General features: G+C 41.0%; 1 gene segment (V, D, J or C); it reads left to right on the top strand.

Annotated features, from left to right (window-relative positions):
* The first annotated feature begins 11,379 nt into the window (after nucleotides 1-11,379).
* On the top strand, nucleotides 11,380-11,904 carry LOC112604958. The segment is given in 2 exon segments: nucleotides 11,380-11,457; nucleotides 11,582-11,904. Coding segments are annotated over 2 exon segments (378 nt in total).
* Nucleotides 11,905-15,977: the final 4,073 nt, after the last annotated feature.

Raw genomic sequence — 15,977 nt, 5'->3', positions numbered from 1 at the left:
ACCCCCAGGGAAGCAGATGTGTGAGGCTGGGCTGCCCCAGCTGCTCCTCCTGATGCCTCCATGGGCTGAGAGTGTTCCTCAGATGCAGCCACACTCTGATGGTGTTGGTAGAGGGGGACATGAAGTCACCTCTGTACCCAAATTCTTTTCTCTTTCTCAGCCCCAACTACACAGACATAGCAATGCCTCTCCTGATTTACTAAAGACAGAGATCATGACATAACAATGTCTGGCTTTAATTAAACAATGCCTGATTTACTAAAGACAGAGATCATGACACCTGAGGAGTCTAGTATATGGCTTCAGTTGGAATTCATACAACACAGAAGAAGCCACTATAGATATTCTAGGTTGGAATTGTCTTAATAAAGAGAATTAGAGTAAACTACTAAAGTCTACATAAAATGTACAGATAAATCTCTAAATTTAATGTTTTATTTGCAAAGAAATATTTGCCAAGTGGGGCATACAGGAAAATTCAGTGGTCTTCAATTTATTGAAAGAATGAAGAGAAAGTTAGCATTTTATGAAAAAGGGAAAATATTACCTACGGCTCTTGGGGAAAGTTCATTGACACTAGTAGGGCTTGGGAGCTGGCAAGCTCAGGCTGGTGAGCAGTGGTGGACAAATCGAATCCTAGAATAATAACAAGTTATCTCAGATATTATGGATCAATTTGATTTCAGGTTACAAGAAGCCAAAGCAGTGAAGCTTGCAGAGAATTTTGTTTCTGAAATACCAGTGATTCGGTATAGATCCTGCTGCTCATCGCACAGAAAGCCAATCACTAAGACAGCAAGTATTGCCAACGAACAGGCTTTAATCAGGTGCTGCAGTCAAGGAGATGGGACACCGTTCGCAAATGTATCTCCCTGACCAACTAAAATTAGGGTTTATATAGCAGGCAAGAAATGTGGGAAAATGGGAATTAGCGAGGGGTAAGGAAGATAATTTGGTCAATAGGAAGCAGGAGGTCAGTTAGGCAATCATATTGGGCAAGGGGTCTGATGTCTCACTGTCCCAATTCAGTGATATGTAAGTTTCAGCTCTTTGATAGTATCTGGGAGGTCTGTTCATTGGTTTACTGGCAGAAATTTAAAAAAAAAAAAAAAAACCTCAGGTAAGACAGATGTAATTATCCTGAGTTTTCAGACTAGGGGTGTCAATTTCTATGTTTATTCAAAAAAAACATAAACATTAGTTCCCTGGGATAATGGGGCCTATTTCAATTGCATTCTAAAAACAATATTTTGGACGCTGAGTTCCTTTCCCCTCTGGTTTCTTGGCTCTGTTGGGTATGACAAGAATAACCAAATTCCTAAGATTCATTTTCACACTACAACTTTTCAAAGCCAAGGAGATAGTAGTCATGAAAGCTGATATTAGAAGCAGGATTCTCTGGTGCTCCCTCAGAAAATAGAATGCATGTGCCCCTGAAGTATGGGCTGTTTAATCATGTGGTCCTCAGTCCTGTCTGGAAGCTTAGGGGTGGGGTGCTGATGCTCTCAGCTTCCTACAGCATCTTTCCAGGTGTTTCTCCAGTCCTCATCTCTGTCCCTGTGTCTGTCTTAGGTACCAATGGAGAATATTGAGTCATCCTTTTCTGATTTCTAAATCTTGTGGAAAGACTTCTTATTGGGCAACTCTATAAGAAACAAGAGAGGCAAAAAGGGATATTTATGTAAGTTAAAATGGGGCCCCTGTGAGGCCCCATGAGACCAAAGGTTCTTGGTCTCACACTGCTTTAGATAAAACGCCACGGAAACACGTGGAGTGGTTTTAAGGAGAGAAAAGTTTAATACGCAAAAAGGAAGGAAGAAGAAAACAGCTAAACAGCTCCCCCATACAGAGACAGAGGGACAGAGATGGAGAAAACTCCATGAGCAGTGGGAAAATGGCTGCTTATAGGAGGAGCCTGAATGAGGTGGTGTCTGATTTGCATAGGGCTCAGGGGATTGGTTTAACCAGGCATGTCATTCACATAGCCTGAGAAAAAACTAGCCCTCCCACCCTGGCCGTTTAATATGCAAATGCAGGGCACCATAATATTCTGCGCAGATGGGGATATGTAGGGACAGCCATGTTGCCAGTCACATGTGGGGGCAAGGAAGAAGAAGGTGGGAATTGCCATGTGTGGGTGAACCCAGTTTCTCATGGCCTTTATTTGCATATCAAAGCTTGCCAGCCTGACTCTAAGAGTCAGGACTTTCCTACTAGAAAAGAAACATTTTTGGAGTTGCTTTAAAAGAAACAAAACCTTCCCAAGGACCCCCTTTCCTCTCTATCTGCCTAAAATAATTTCTTTATAACTCCTATTGAACTTGGGTTCCAGAGACGAGGACATGGACATCTTTTGGGCTGGGGACAGTATTCATTCCACCAAAAATTAATATATTTTTCAGACCTCTGAGCCCAACCTAAGCCATCATATCCCCTGTGACTTGCATGTATACATCCAGATGGCCTGAAGCAACTGAAGACACACAAAAGAAGTGAAAATAGCCTTAACTGATGAAATTCCACCATTGTGATTTGTTCCTTCCCCACCCTAACTGATAGGATATAGTCTCCCCTGCCCTTAAGAAGGTACTTTATAATATTCTCCCTCACCCTTAAGAATGCACTTTGTATGGCTATCCCAAACCTGTAAGAACTAATGATAATCCCACCACCCTTTGCTGACTCCTTTTTCAGACTCAGCCCACCTGCACCCAGGTGAAATAAACAGCCTTGTTACTCACACAAAGCCTGTTTGGTGGACTCTCTTCACACAGACACATGTGACAATATTCCCCCAAATCATCCTTATCTGAAGTAAAATTTAAAAAATAACAAAGTATTTTTATGAAGCAAGAGAGCCGGACAAAATCTAAGACTTAGTCAGAGTCTAACTTGTGAGTCTTCTAACTTGTGAGTTTTAGCTGTTGAGGTGTGCTCACTCCACTGTCTCTACTGTAGACTTTTGGATATGTAGATAGTTTCAGAGGATTTTTAAATTTGATGACCCAGTGTAAACAAAACAGTATCTGAGACAGGTCTCAATCAATTTATAGGTTTATTTGCCAAAGATAAGGCTTATGGCCTGTGACACAACCTTAGGAGATCCTGAAAACATGTGCCCAAGGTGGTTTAATTACACATTGGTTTTACACATTTTAGGGAGACGCAGAAATTACAGGCAAAGACACAAATCAATATACATAAGATATACATCAGTTTGTCCTGGAAAGGTGGGATATCTTGAAGCAGGGGCTTCCTGGTCACAGGTGGATTCAAAGGTTTCCTGATTGGCAACTGACTGAAAGAGTTAAGCTCTGCCTAAGAGTTGAATTTATCATAAAGAAGTGCTTGAGTTTAGATAAGGGGGCGTGGAAGCCAAAGTTCTTGTAATGTAGATGAATCCTATGGGTAGCAGACAAAGTAGATGCGGAGGGGCTTATCAAACCTTAGAAAAAAAAGTCAGATGCTTTGGGAAAGACTTAGTAAGGGGAGGAGATTCTCTGCAGAATGCAAATTTTCCCCACAACAGGCAGCTTTGCAGGGCCACTTCAGACTAGGTCAAAGAAATATTTTTAGGGTAAAATATTTTGATTTTTTTCAGGGCCTATTATCTGTCATGTTGGAGTATGGTATCTTATTGCTGCAAAGAGTCTGTTTTGTCAGTCCAAAGATCTCTGTTGTGATGATAATGCTGGTCAGTTGTGTCTAAACTCCAAAGGGAGGAGAGTATAATGAGGCATATCTAAATCCACATGCCAGTCTTGGCCTAACTTAGTTTTTTAGATTTCTTTGAAGTTATCTCTGCCAAAAAAGAAGTCCATTCACCTGGTTGGTGGCTTACAACTTAATTTTTGGTTTCAATACACAGAAAAACAAAATCACTTCACAAATTCAATGAAAAATAGATTGGTAAAAAAAAAAAAAAAAAACAAACTTAAGCACTTCCTGAATATTCCTACATGCCAAAGAAAAATAAATTATTAGAATTCAGATGAGAAATACCCCCCATACAAAAGACTAACGATTTTTTTTTTTTTTCTTAGTATCTTAGTTTGGCTCCACCAGCAATGAGGATTCCTGTTTAGGCAGCAAATTTACACTGGGAGGGAAGGAGGAAAGTGAGGAAGGGAACAGAAAATGAATGGTAAAAGACACATCAACAACCCACCTGACTCAGGAGAACTGAAGATCAACCACATGTGGAAACATGGACTAAATTCCTCTGGGCTGTTCCACCTGAGAGATGAGGAAGCTGGAGTATGTGTACACTTTTCACTCGCATCCATGTGAAGAGACCATCAAACAGACTTTGTGTAAGCAATAAACCCTTTTAATCACCTGGGTGCAGGCGGGCTGAGTCCAAAAAGAGAGTCAGCAAAGGGTGGTGGATTATCATTAGTTCTTACAGGTTTTGGGATAGGTGGTCAAATTAGGAACAATGTTTTGTGGGCAAGGGTGGATCTCACAAAGTATATTCTCACGGGTGAGGAGAATTACAAAGAACCTTCTTAAGGGTGGGGAGATTACAAAGTACACTGATCAGTTAGGGTGGGGCAGAAACAAATTACAATGGTAGAATGTCATCAGTTAAGGCTATTTTCACTTCTTTTGTGGATCTTCAGTTGCTTCAGGTGATCTGGATGTATATGTGCAAGTCACAGGGGATATGAGGCCTTAGTTTGAGCTCAGAGGCCTGACATTCCTGTCTTCTTATATTAATAAGAAAAATAAAACAAAATAGTGGTGAAGTGTTGGGGTGGTGAAAAATTTTGGGGGTGGTATGGAGAGATAATGGGTGATGTTTCTCAGGGCTGCTTTGAGCAGGATTAAGGGCGGCGTGGGACCTAGAATGGAAGAGATTAAGCTGAAGGAAGATTTTGTGGTAAGGGGTGATATTGTGGGAATGTTAGAAGAAACATTTATCATATAGAATGGTTGATGACGGCCTGGATACAGTTTTGGATGAACTGAGAAACTAAACGGAAGATACAAGATCTGAATAAAAGGAGGAGAAAAATAGGTATTAAAGGACTAAGAATTGGGAGGACCCAGGACATTCAATTAGAGAGTGCCCAAGGGGGTTCAGCGTAATTACTGGTTTGGTTAGCAAGTTTTTGGGCTCTATCCTTGAGTTTTTTTATGTTGTCATACACCAGACCAGATTGGTTTAGGTAAAAACAACACTTCATTTAAGAATATACGGTGGCTCAAGCCTGTAATCCCAGCACTTTGGGAGGCCGAGGCGGGCGGATCACGAGGTCAGGAGATCGAGACCATCCTGGCTAACCTGGTGAAACCCCGTCTCTACTAAAAATACAAAAAACTAGCCAGGCGTGGTGGCGGGCGCCTGTAGTCCCAGCTACTCGGGAGGCTGAGGCAGGAGAATGGCGTGAACCTGGGAGGCGGAGCTTGCAGTGAGCCGAGATCGCGCCACTGCACTCCAGCCTGGGTGACACAGCGCAAGACTCCGTCTCAAAAAAAAAAAAAAAAAAAAAAAAAGAATATACAGAGTCCTCCTTTTTCAGCAGTGAGTAAGTTAAGGCCTCAGTGGTTTTGGAGGACAACTGCAGCTAAAGAGTCAACTTGGGCCTGGAGGACTGATAAAGTTTGTAATATGTCTGTTATGCTAGCAGAGAAGTCATTAGAGAGGCTACAGAAGGTTGTGAGAGAGGTTGAAATGCCTGCTATTCCAGTAAGAGCAATAGTGGAGGTAGAAAGTCCTAAACCGACAAGCAAGGGAATTTGTGGAATAACACTTTTTTGTCATGTCATTGTCATGAGGGCAACAGGGAGCTCTTCAGTCCCATTTGCAAATTGAATTTGGGTGTAAGGAAAACTAGTGTGCACGTGCCAGTCCAATTAGCAAGTAGACACATGTAGGTAGAGAATCCACAGAGGAAGAAGAGACCTTATGTGAGGCAAAACTGGAGATGCAAAGTAAAAAGATGAGAAGGAGTGCTGAAAGGGGTGTCTTGTACCCAGACCCCTGGGAATCCAGCTAGCATGGTAGCCGTCAGAGGTTATAATGGGGACTGATGAGGTAACTGCGTAGAGGGAGTGGTTCGATTTTCATGGTGTATGAGAAAACGTTGAGTATCTACTAGCAAACTTTCACTGTTATTTTCAGGGCTGGGTATAAGTAAACAAGAAGAGGGCCTGGGAGAAGAGTCTGACAAGCAAGGGGAAGGTAGCCAAGAATGGAGTGAAATACAGTGAAATACAGGATAAGTGTCTTCCTAAGCAATAATTACTGCTAATGTTTTTAAGTTTGCCTGTATTGATAGAGGGCTTATCTTTAATATGGAGCTGGAAGGCTCCAGTTGTTTCAGTGATGTGTGTAGATGGGCTTTGGAGATGAAGAGTAAAGGAACATCGAGAAGGTGAAAGGTTACCCAGGGGAATTCCAGTGGGTCTTTGGTGAGAGATACATAAAGGAGCAGCCACAGGAACAGTAGTTTGTGTTGTGAGAGGTCCAAATATGGGGGGAGTAGAGTTGATATAAGGAGAAAGGTTTTTTAAGTAAGTGTGGAGGAGGGTGGTAGCTTGCTGATGTGAAATGTCTGGGGAGGTCTTCCTGGACCTGTCTAGAAAGTAAATGAGTTCTTCAGGAGGGTAAAGGCGAGGGCTATTAAAGGAAGTTCGGAGGTGAAAGGAGATAGGAGATGTTGTCCAGTCTGCATGTAAGGCAGGGACAGCTATGTAGGCGCTGGAAGAAAGGGAAATGCAAAGCCAGAAGTTGTTTGCTAAGGAGGGATTAGAAATGGCTAGGAGAGAATGGGTAAGGTTGATGATGTGGTGGAGATAGCTGGGGAGATGTAGAGGGTGGCAAGAGAATGGGAATGAGATTAAGAGTGAGTATAAAAGCAAAGAATAGAACTTCATCAGGGTGAAAGTATTGGAGGATCCCCTGCCAGCAAAGATCATCTACCCACTCTAAAAGGGAGTTAAGAGTGGCAGTTTGGTGATAGCACCAAGAGATATCAGCTGTGATGGCTTGAAGAAACAGTGTAAATGGCAGTGTAAACAAGACTAGGGCATTTATAAGTAGTTGAGAATGGAGAATAGGAGTATGACTAGGGTAAGGACGAACAGACCTAACAGAATGAAGGGATGTATTAGGCTCATAAGGGTTATTACTGTTCTTCAGAAATACGAGTGAGTTTAAGGGAAGTAGGGGACAGTACTTGAGACTTCCAGGAGGAAGAGGAGGGATTAGGCTGGCTGTCTGATGGACACAGCTTTATTCTGGAACAGTGAACTTAGGGACTACGCATCAATATTTATACTGACCCCATATCCTGCACCACCATGCTGTTTTATGGGCTGAAAGGTTTCCTCACTATGCAAAGGTCCTCCATCATCAATGCCTTTTTAATAAAAACCCTTCTCAAGGCTGATTTACTTCCAAAGGAAGCTGGAGTCATTCACTGCAAGGGTCATCAAAAAACATCAGATCCCATCGCTCAGAGCAGCGCTTGCACTGATAAGGTAGCTAAAGAAGCAGCTAGCATTCCAACTTCTGTCCCTCATGACCAGTTTTTCTCCTTCTCATCGGTCACTCCCACCTACTCTCCCACTGAAACTTCCACCTATCAATCTCTTCCCACACAAGGCAAATGGTTCCTGGACCAAGGAAAATATCTCCTTCCACTCTCACAGGCCCATTCTATTCTATCGCCATTTCATAACCTCTTCCATATAGGTTACAAGCCACTAGCCCGCCTCTTAGAACTTCTCATTTCCTTTCCATCGTGGAAATCTATCCTTAAGGAAATCACTTCTCAGTGTTGCATCTGCTATTCTACTACTTCTTAGGGATTGTTCAGGCCCCCTCCCTTCCCTACACATCAAGCTTGAGATTTGCCCCCACCCAGGACTGGCAAATTGAGTTTATTCCCAGGACTGGCAAATTGAGTTTACTCACATGCCTCGAGTCAGGAAACTAAAATACCTCTTGGTCTAGGTAGACACTTTCACTGGATGGGTAGAGACCTTTCCCACAGGGTCTGAGAAGGCCACCGTGGTCATTTCTTTCCTTTTGTCAGACACACTTCCTCAGTTTGGCCTTCTCACCTCTATACAGTCCAATAACAGACCAGCCTTTACTAGTCAAATCACCCAAGCAGTTTCTCAGGCTCTTAGTATTCAGTGGAACCTTCATATCCCTTACCGTCCTCAATCTTCAGGAAAGGTGGAACAGACTAATGGTCTTTTAAAGACACACCTCACTAAGTTCAGCCTCCAACTTAAAAAGGACTGGACTTTTACCTCTTGCAATCACCTGGGCGCAGGCAGGCTGAGTCCGAAAAGAGAGTCAGCAAAGGGTGGTGGAATATCATTAGTTTTTATAGGTTTTGGGATAGGTGGTTGATTGAGGAGCAATTTTTTGCAGGCAGCGGGTGGATCTCACAAAGTACATTCTCAAGGGTGGGGAGAATTACAAAGAACTTTCTTAAGGGTGGGGAGATTACAAAGTACATTGATCAGTTAGGGTGGGGCAGAAACAAATTACAATAGTGGAATGTCATCAGTTAAGGCTATTTTCACTTCTTTTGTGGATCTTCAGTTGCTTCAGGCGACCTGGATGTATATGTGCAGGTCACAGGGGATATGATGGCTTAGCTTGGGCTGAGAAGACTGACATACACATGATCCTGTCCTCACTGATTATGAGCTCTCTCTTGTTCTTTTTCAAGCTGCTATAATAGATTCCTTGTCACTGTGTAATTCATAAAAACCAGAAATTTATTTTCTCACACTTCTAGAGAATGAGAAATGTAACATCAAGGCATGGGCAGGTTAATGTCAGCTTTCTCTGCTTTCAAGAAGATGCCTGAATTCTTGAGTTATTTAAAGGAGGGAAGGCCATGTCTTAACATGACAGACAAGCAGAAGAGAGAGCGAGTGAGATCCCAGCCCCATAATCCCTGTTTATACTGGCATTAATGAATTCCACTAGAGGGCTCCACCCTCCTGACCTAAACACATCTCAATAGGCCCCACCAGGAAATACATTTACACTAGAATTATCTTTACCACAGATGGATTCTGGAGGACACAGTGAAACCATAGAACTTTCCTAAGAGATAAACATTCTAGGCCATCTGGCCAGCAATGCATGCAGGCTGAGTTCTCTGCCCAAGATCATAAAGAACATAAGATATATATATATATGTGTGTATATATATATATATAGCCATTGGAAGTGAGCAGAGGTACAGCAAAGGGGAAAGCCCTAGATTACAGATGGGGACTGCTACATTCATCCTGGTACAGTTAACCCTTGAATAACTTGAGTTTGAGATTTGCAGATCCACCTATATTTTCTTCTGTGTGTGTCACCTGTGAGCAAGCACGTAATAAGTAATAAATATATTTTCTCATTTTTATGATCTTATTAATAACATTTTTTCTTTAGTATACTTTATTAGAAGAGTAGAGTATATAATATATCAACTATTTATTTCATCACTAAGGCTTCTAGTCAAAAGTAAGCTACTAGTACTTAAGTTAGGGATGCAAAAGTTCTACACAGGTTTTCAACTGCACCAGCCGTCAGTGCCACAACCTCCACGTTGTTCAGGGGTCAACTGCTCTTTCAGTCTGTACCTGCATCTCTCGGGAATAGGATTCTGGCAGGTGGGTTGCAAGTAAAGAAATCCAGAAAATAACATCTCAAACTATGCTGCGTTGGTATTATGATTATGTGAAACCAAAAACATTTAGAAAGTAGCAAATGCACCAAAAGGCTTTTCCTAAATATCCATTATCTGCTTAAAAGCAGATTATCCAGAAGGAAATCAATGGTCAAGAAAATTCTTCCCGGGAAATTTTATATCGGGGAAGATTAACGCAAAACAGGAATCAAAAATAGAAGAGTTTGGAAGTTGATGCTTTATCCAGACAGGCTATTACCTATTCTTTTGAGGATGTGCTTCCATTCTCGTCTTCTCTCCATATTGTCTACACTTCCCAATTCCCCCTTCGCTAGAAAGGAAATATGAACAAGTGGATATCATTGAGTTATCTGGGTAATCACCCTGCTATGATATCCCACTGCACTTTAAGTAAATTTTGTTTGCCTTTTCTCTTATTAATCTTTCTTTTGTCTGTTCATTTTCAGCAAACATTTAGAGGACAAATCGAACTTTCTTCCTTTCTCCTAATATCAGCAAGTTCCCTTAAAATTCAGGCTGCTTACAAAGCAGCAGGAAGGTTTGTGCACAGGCTACAGCACTGTGATTTGGCTCCCCTAGTCAAGCATCAGTAAAATTTTGTACAGCCTCAGGCTGCAGCCCACTGAAGCTGATATAGTTGGATCCACTTCACCTGCTACTGAGACAGGCTAGAACGTTTGGGGCACATTAGAGATGTGAGATATAATGAGTGCAAATCCCTGTCCAGTTTCATATGAATCCAACTGATTTCTCCATGTACATAGGCAATTGCTTGATAAGGGATTCAGGGTCTCTTTTCTAAAAATGTTAATAGGGTCGCTGGCGTCTGGTTCAGGATGATGTCCCCAGTCACTGATGAAATGTAAAAGAGGAACGTGTCATTGATGGTGCATGGCAGGGACATGCTCCATGCCGTGGCCACCCTCATTAAGAGAGATGAACGTTGGGAAATAATACTCAATGGCAGAAAAGAAGGTAGACTATGAAGGTGCCAAAATAAGAATAAGGTGCAGCCCATTTAATCTCTGGGTACTATAGAGACCTGTAGGTCTTGATAATGGTGGATCTGTGAGTGCTGTGTGCATTGAGAAAACATGGTATCATCTCTGTGCATCTGTAGTAAATTGCTTGATCTTATAGTGGTAAGAACAATGGCATAACACCATTACCTAATACTTAGAAATATATAGCATCATGTCAATACATTTTATTTTTCATTTTTTTAGAAAAGAACAATATTAAAATCACAGAAATGTTGCAATTATAGGATAAAGTACCCACTTCCCTAATGAGAATCATATGACAGTCTTTTGAATACCTGAGAATCCTACCGTTTAACATTTTACTATGTATTTGCTGCAAACAAGAATATTCTCCTAAACAATCCCCATACACCAATGAAATACATTACTTCATCGATTACTGAGGAATATTTCAAATTGTCAAAAAAAAAAAAAAAAACTAAAAAATGTTTCTCATAACAAACTAGTCCCCAGTAGAAACGCATTTGTTGCAGACAAACTTGTGCTACCCTGGTCTTACCTGGGACACCAGGGGACAGTGAGCTGGTGCTCAGTTACTGAGATGAGCCAGTTCTGCAGTTGTACCCAGCCTGCCCCATCCCCTGCTCATTTGCATGTTCTCAGAGCACATCCTCCTGACCTGCAGACTTATTAATAGGCTGAACAGACTTCATGCAGGAGTCAGACCCACTCAGGACACAGCATGGACATGAGGGTCCCTGCTCAGCTCCTGGGGCTCCTGCTGCTCTGGCTCCCAGGTAAGGAAGGAGACACTAGCAGTTTACTTAGCTCAGTGTGCTCACTACTGCTTTACTATTCAGGGAAATTTTGTTACAACATGAATAATTGTGTGGACATTTGTTTTTATGTTTCCAATTTCAGGTGCCAGATGTGACATTCAGATGACCCAGTCTCCATCCACCCTGTCTGCTTCTGTAGGAGACAGAGTCACCATCACTTGCCGGGCAAGTCAGGGCATTAGCAGTTATTTAAATTGGTATCAGCAGAAACCGGGGAAAGCCCCTAAGCTCCTGATCTATTATGCAACCACTTTGCAAAGTGGGGTCCCATCAAGGTTCAGTGGCAGTGGATCTGGGACAGAATTCACTCTCACCATCAGCAGCCTGCAGCCTGAAGATTTTGCAACTTATTACTGTCAACAGTATAATAGTTTACCTCCCACAGTGTTACACACTCGAACATAAACCCCCAGGGAAGCAGATGTGTGAGGCTGGGCTGCCCCAGCTGCTCCTCCTGATGCCTCCACGGGCTGAGAGTGTTCCTCAGATGCAGCCACACTCTGATGGTGTTGGTAGAGGGGAACATGAAGTCACCTCTGCATCACAATCCCTTTTTCTTTCTCAACCCCAGCTGCACAGACATAACAATGCCTGGCTTTAATTAAACAATGCCTGACTTTAATTAAACAATGCCTGATTTAATAAATACAGAGATCATGACACCTGAGGAGTCTAGTTTGTGGCTTCAGTTGGAATTCATATAACAGAGAAGAAGGCACTATAGATCTTCTAAGCAGAAATTTGTCTTAATACATAGAATTAGAATCTAAAGTACTGAAGTCTAAGTAAAATGTAAAGATAAATCTCCAGATTTAATGTTTTATTTGCTAAGAAATATTTGCCAAGTGGGGCAAACAGGAAAACTCAGTGGTCTTCAATATGTTGGAAGAACAAAGAGAAGGTTAGAGTTTTTCAAAAAAGGGAAATTATTACCTATTGTTTTTTGAGAAATTTTATTGGCTGTAGTGAAGGTTGGGAGCTGGCAAGCTCAGACTGGCAAGCAGTGGTGGATAAATTGAATCCTAGAATTATTTTATCTCAGAAGTTGTGGGTAAATTTTGATTTCAGGTTACAATAAGCCAAAGCAGTGAAGCTTGCAGAGAATTTTGTTACTGAAATACCAGGGATTCAGTGAAGATCCTGCTGCTCAGCACACAGAAAACCAATCACTAAGACAACAGTATTGTCAAGGAACAGGCGTTAATCAGGTGCTGCAGCCAAGGAGATGGGACACCATTCGCAAATGTATCTCCCTGAACTACTAAAATTAGGGTTTATATAGCAGGGAAGAAATGTGGGAAAACAGGAATTGGGGAGGGGTAAGGAAATTAATTTGGTCAACAGGAAGCAGGAGGTCAGTTAGGCAATCATAATGGGTAAAGGGTCTGATGTCTCACTGTCTCAACTCAGTGATTTATAACTTTCAGCTCCTTGATTGTATCTAGAGGCCTGATGGTTGGTTTCCCGAAAAAGGAACTCAGATTAACATATGTAACTATCTTGAGTTTTAAGACTGGGGGAGCCAATTTCTATGTTTATTCAAAAAATCATAAATATTAGTGCCATGGGATAATACCAGCTATTTAAATTGCATTCTAAAAACAGTATTTTGTACCCTGAGTGCCTTTCCTCCCTGGTTTCTTGGCTCTGTTGGGTATGACAAAAATGACCGAATTCCTATGATTAACTTTTATGCTACAACCTTTTAAAACCAAGGATGTAGTAGTCAGGAAGGTTGTTAGTAGAAGCAGGATTCTCTGGTGCTCCCTCAGAAAATAGAATGCATCTGCCCCTGAAGTATGGACCAATTAATCACGTGGTCCTCCGTCTTGTCTGAAAGCTTAAGGGTTGGGGTGCTGCTGCTCTCAGCTTCCTACAGCATCTTTCCAGGTTTTTCTCCAGTCCTCACTTCTGATCTTGTGTCTGTCTTAGGTAATCAGTGGAGAATATTGAGTCATCCTTTTTTGACTTCCAAATCTCATGGGAGGGCCTCTTATTGGGCAACTCTATCGGAAACAAGAGAGACAAAAAGGGGTATTTATGGTAGTTAAAATGATTTTTTCCCCCATGAGCCCACTTAAATAAATTATATTTAAAGCCACATGTTGAAAACATGTTCAGCTTTATTTTCTTATTAATGCAAATTTACATTTGCAAATATTTTCAATATGCTAAAGGTTGAAAACGTAATTATTTGTCCATGGAATCATAAAGCACCTCTATAATTAAATGGGGTAAACATTTTCTTAAAAATTTGTACTCACTGAAATAAAGGAATATATTTAAAACGTGTGAACCTATGTTAGAAATTATTGGACTTAAATTAAACTGTGCAGTTTGGTTTGGGATGTTGTTCACTCCTGTGAACTGCCACAAGAATCTTGAGTCATGTGTAGTCACTGCTGTTCAGCAGTTGTCTTCAGACAATTGATATCTGTAAGCTGAAGATGAGCTCAGTGCCGTGCAGAGAAACCACTCAGCTGAGCCCTTCCTTGATCAGCCAGATGATTGTGAACATGAGCATCCATGAGCATGATAACAAATGTTTACTGTTATCAGTCACTGAGTTGTGTATTTAACCAGTTTCCAATCATTAATGCATGAAAGCCTACTGATACAGTATTTACACTTCTACCTGTATACACACACACATATTTTTTCTTAAATTGGTGGTATAAAGGTGAATATTTAGTAATCAAATTATAAAGTTATTAAGAGAAAGTTAATGACAAAATTAAAACGTATTTCAATAAAAAGTTAAAATTTACTTCATTTATAAAAAAATGTGCATACACATAAGATACATAAAACTGAATATATATTTATTTGATAAAATATTGGCTACAAATATATACAGTATTCATATTTAAGTGCCTTTATTCTATTATATATTCAATATATGCCTGTTTATAAAATTATTATCTAAATTGAATACATTTAAATAATTTTTGTTACATTCCATAAAAATTGTATTCTGGACCACATATAGTTCATACTCTTGCTACAGAATATTTATTTGTAGCCTTTATTTTTAAAACTCTACCAAAAGATTGTCCTAACATAAAATATTTTTCCAACCCAGTAGAGCTGCAAGGGTATAACTAGAGCAAATTTTGACTAATGTGGAATATTAACTATTACATCCTATGAAAGTCTTGGTTATGTTCATGCCCACAATGATGATACGCCAACTAGAGTTCTCACGTCAATGGATGCTGGATGGAGTCATATCAGTGCCATTGTCAAGGAAGCCCTGGAAATGTAAACATCATGACAGTGGGTAATCTGCAAGGATTACATCGGATGATCACATTGCAAAGAGAACAGCATTTTACTTATGTTGGCTCTTGGTTTTTGACAGACCATCAGGCCTTAAAAGAAATGCAACAGGATGATTGCAGACAAAGCCATTCTGGAAGAGCTATGACTAGATGTTTCAAAAATGAGCCATAATAAAAAGAAAATGCCAAGTGAATATTAATAGAAATGCCATTAATGAGCAGGGGGATTTTAATAATGAGGACTATTCAAAACATGAACTTCAGTCACCTTTCCTCACTTTTCCAGGGAGACTCATAAATCAATGTTATAGAGGTCCCTGTGGGGACTCAATAATATGATTTTCAAGTAACTGAGATTTACAGGGCAACTGGCTCTTCTGAACACCTAATTTGCCAAGAAGAATGACCCCCCTAACATAGTACCACACATCAGGGCTCAGACTAACAGCTGGAGTCAGGTGATTCTAGTGTCACTGGGTGCACCAGACTCAGATTTTGTACAGAAAAGTTTCCTGAAGCAGCCAACTGTTGTGCCTCTTTTTAATAGCAACTCCTTGATTGCTGTAGTAAGCTGATAGGAGCTGAGTATCTCAGAGCTAGAGCACCAGGCATGATGCTGCTACCTTAACTACCCATTCTCACTTTGGTGCCTACAAACACAATCGATAAAACTGGACAGGCCCAACAGATTCAAATTATTAAATGGAAATGGTACAGTCAGAATCAGCCCTAACCAGGATCCCTCAGGATCCATATGCCCCATGAACAAATGGCAAGCTTTCTAGAAGGGAACAAATGACCCATAGGGGACTATTCAGCTCTCCTTTGGCCACATAGAGTCAAAGATTCAGAGACATGCATGTGGCCACCATCCAGCCAAGGGATGGCGTCTTTTGACTGACACTGAACAAGGACATTCTGCCCAATAAGACAAACTATATGGAATGATAGTAGTCTTACAGGCTGCCCCTAACACTATATTTTGCTCCATTTCCACTAAATCATGGGCCATTGCCAACAACCCAGCCACCTGGTCAGGAAAATAGCAACTGAGTGACTAAACTATTAAAGGATCCCCTGTATAGGGAAAAGGATTATGGCAACAGTTTGCTTCCTGGACAGTTAAATATATGTCACTCAGTTAGATGTTGGGGCTACCATGGCCACCCTTGAGAGGACTCTATGTCATGTTTTTGG

Source organism: Theropithecus gelada, chromosome 13, assembly GCF_003255815.1.
Source record: "Theropithecus gelada isolate Dixy chromosome 13, Tgel_1.0, whole genome shotgun sequence".
NCBI classification, from domain to species: domain Eukaryota; kingdom Metazoa; phylum Chordata; class Mammalia; order Primates; family Cercopithecidae; genus Theropithecus; species Theropithecus gelada.
This window is presented reverse-complemented; position numbering and strand designations above follow the sequence as displayed.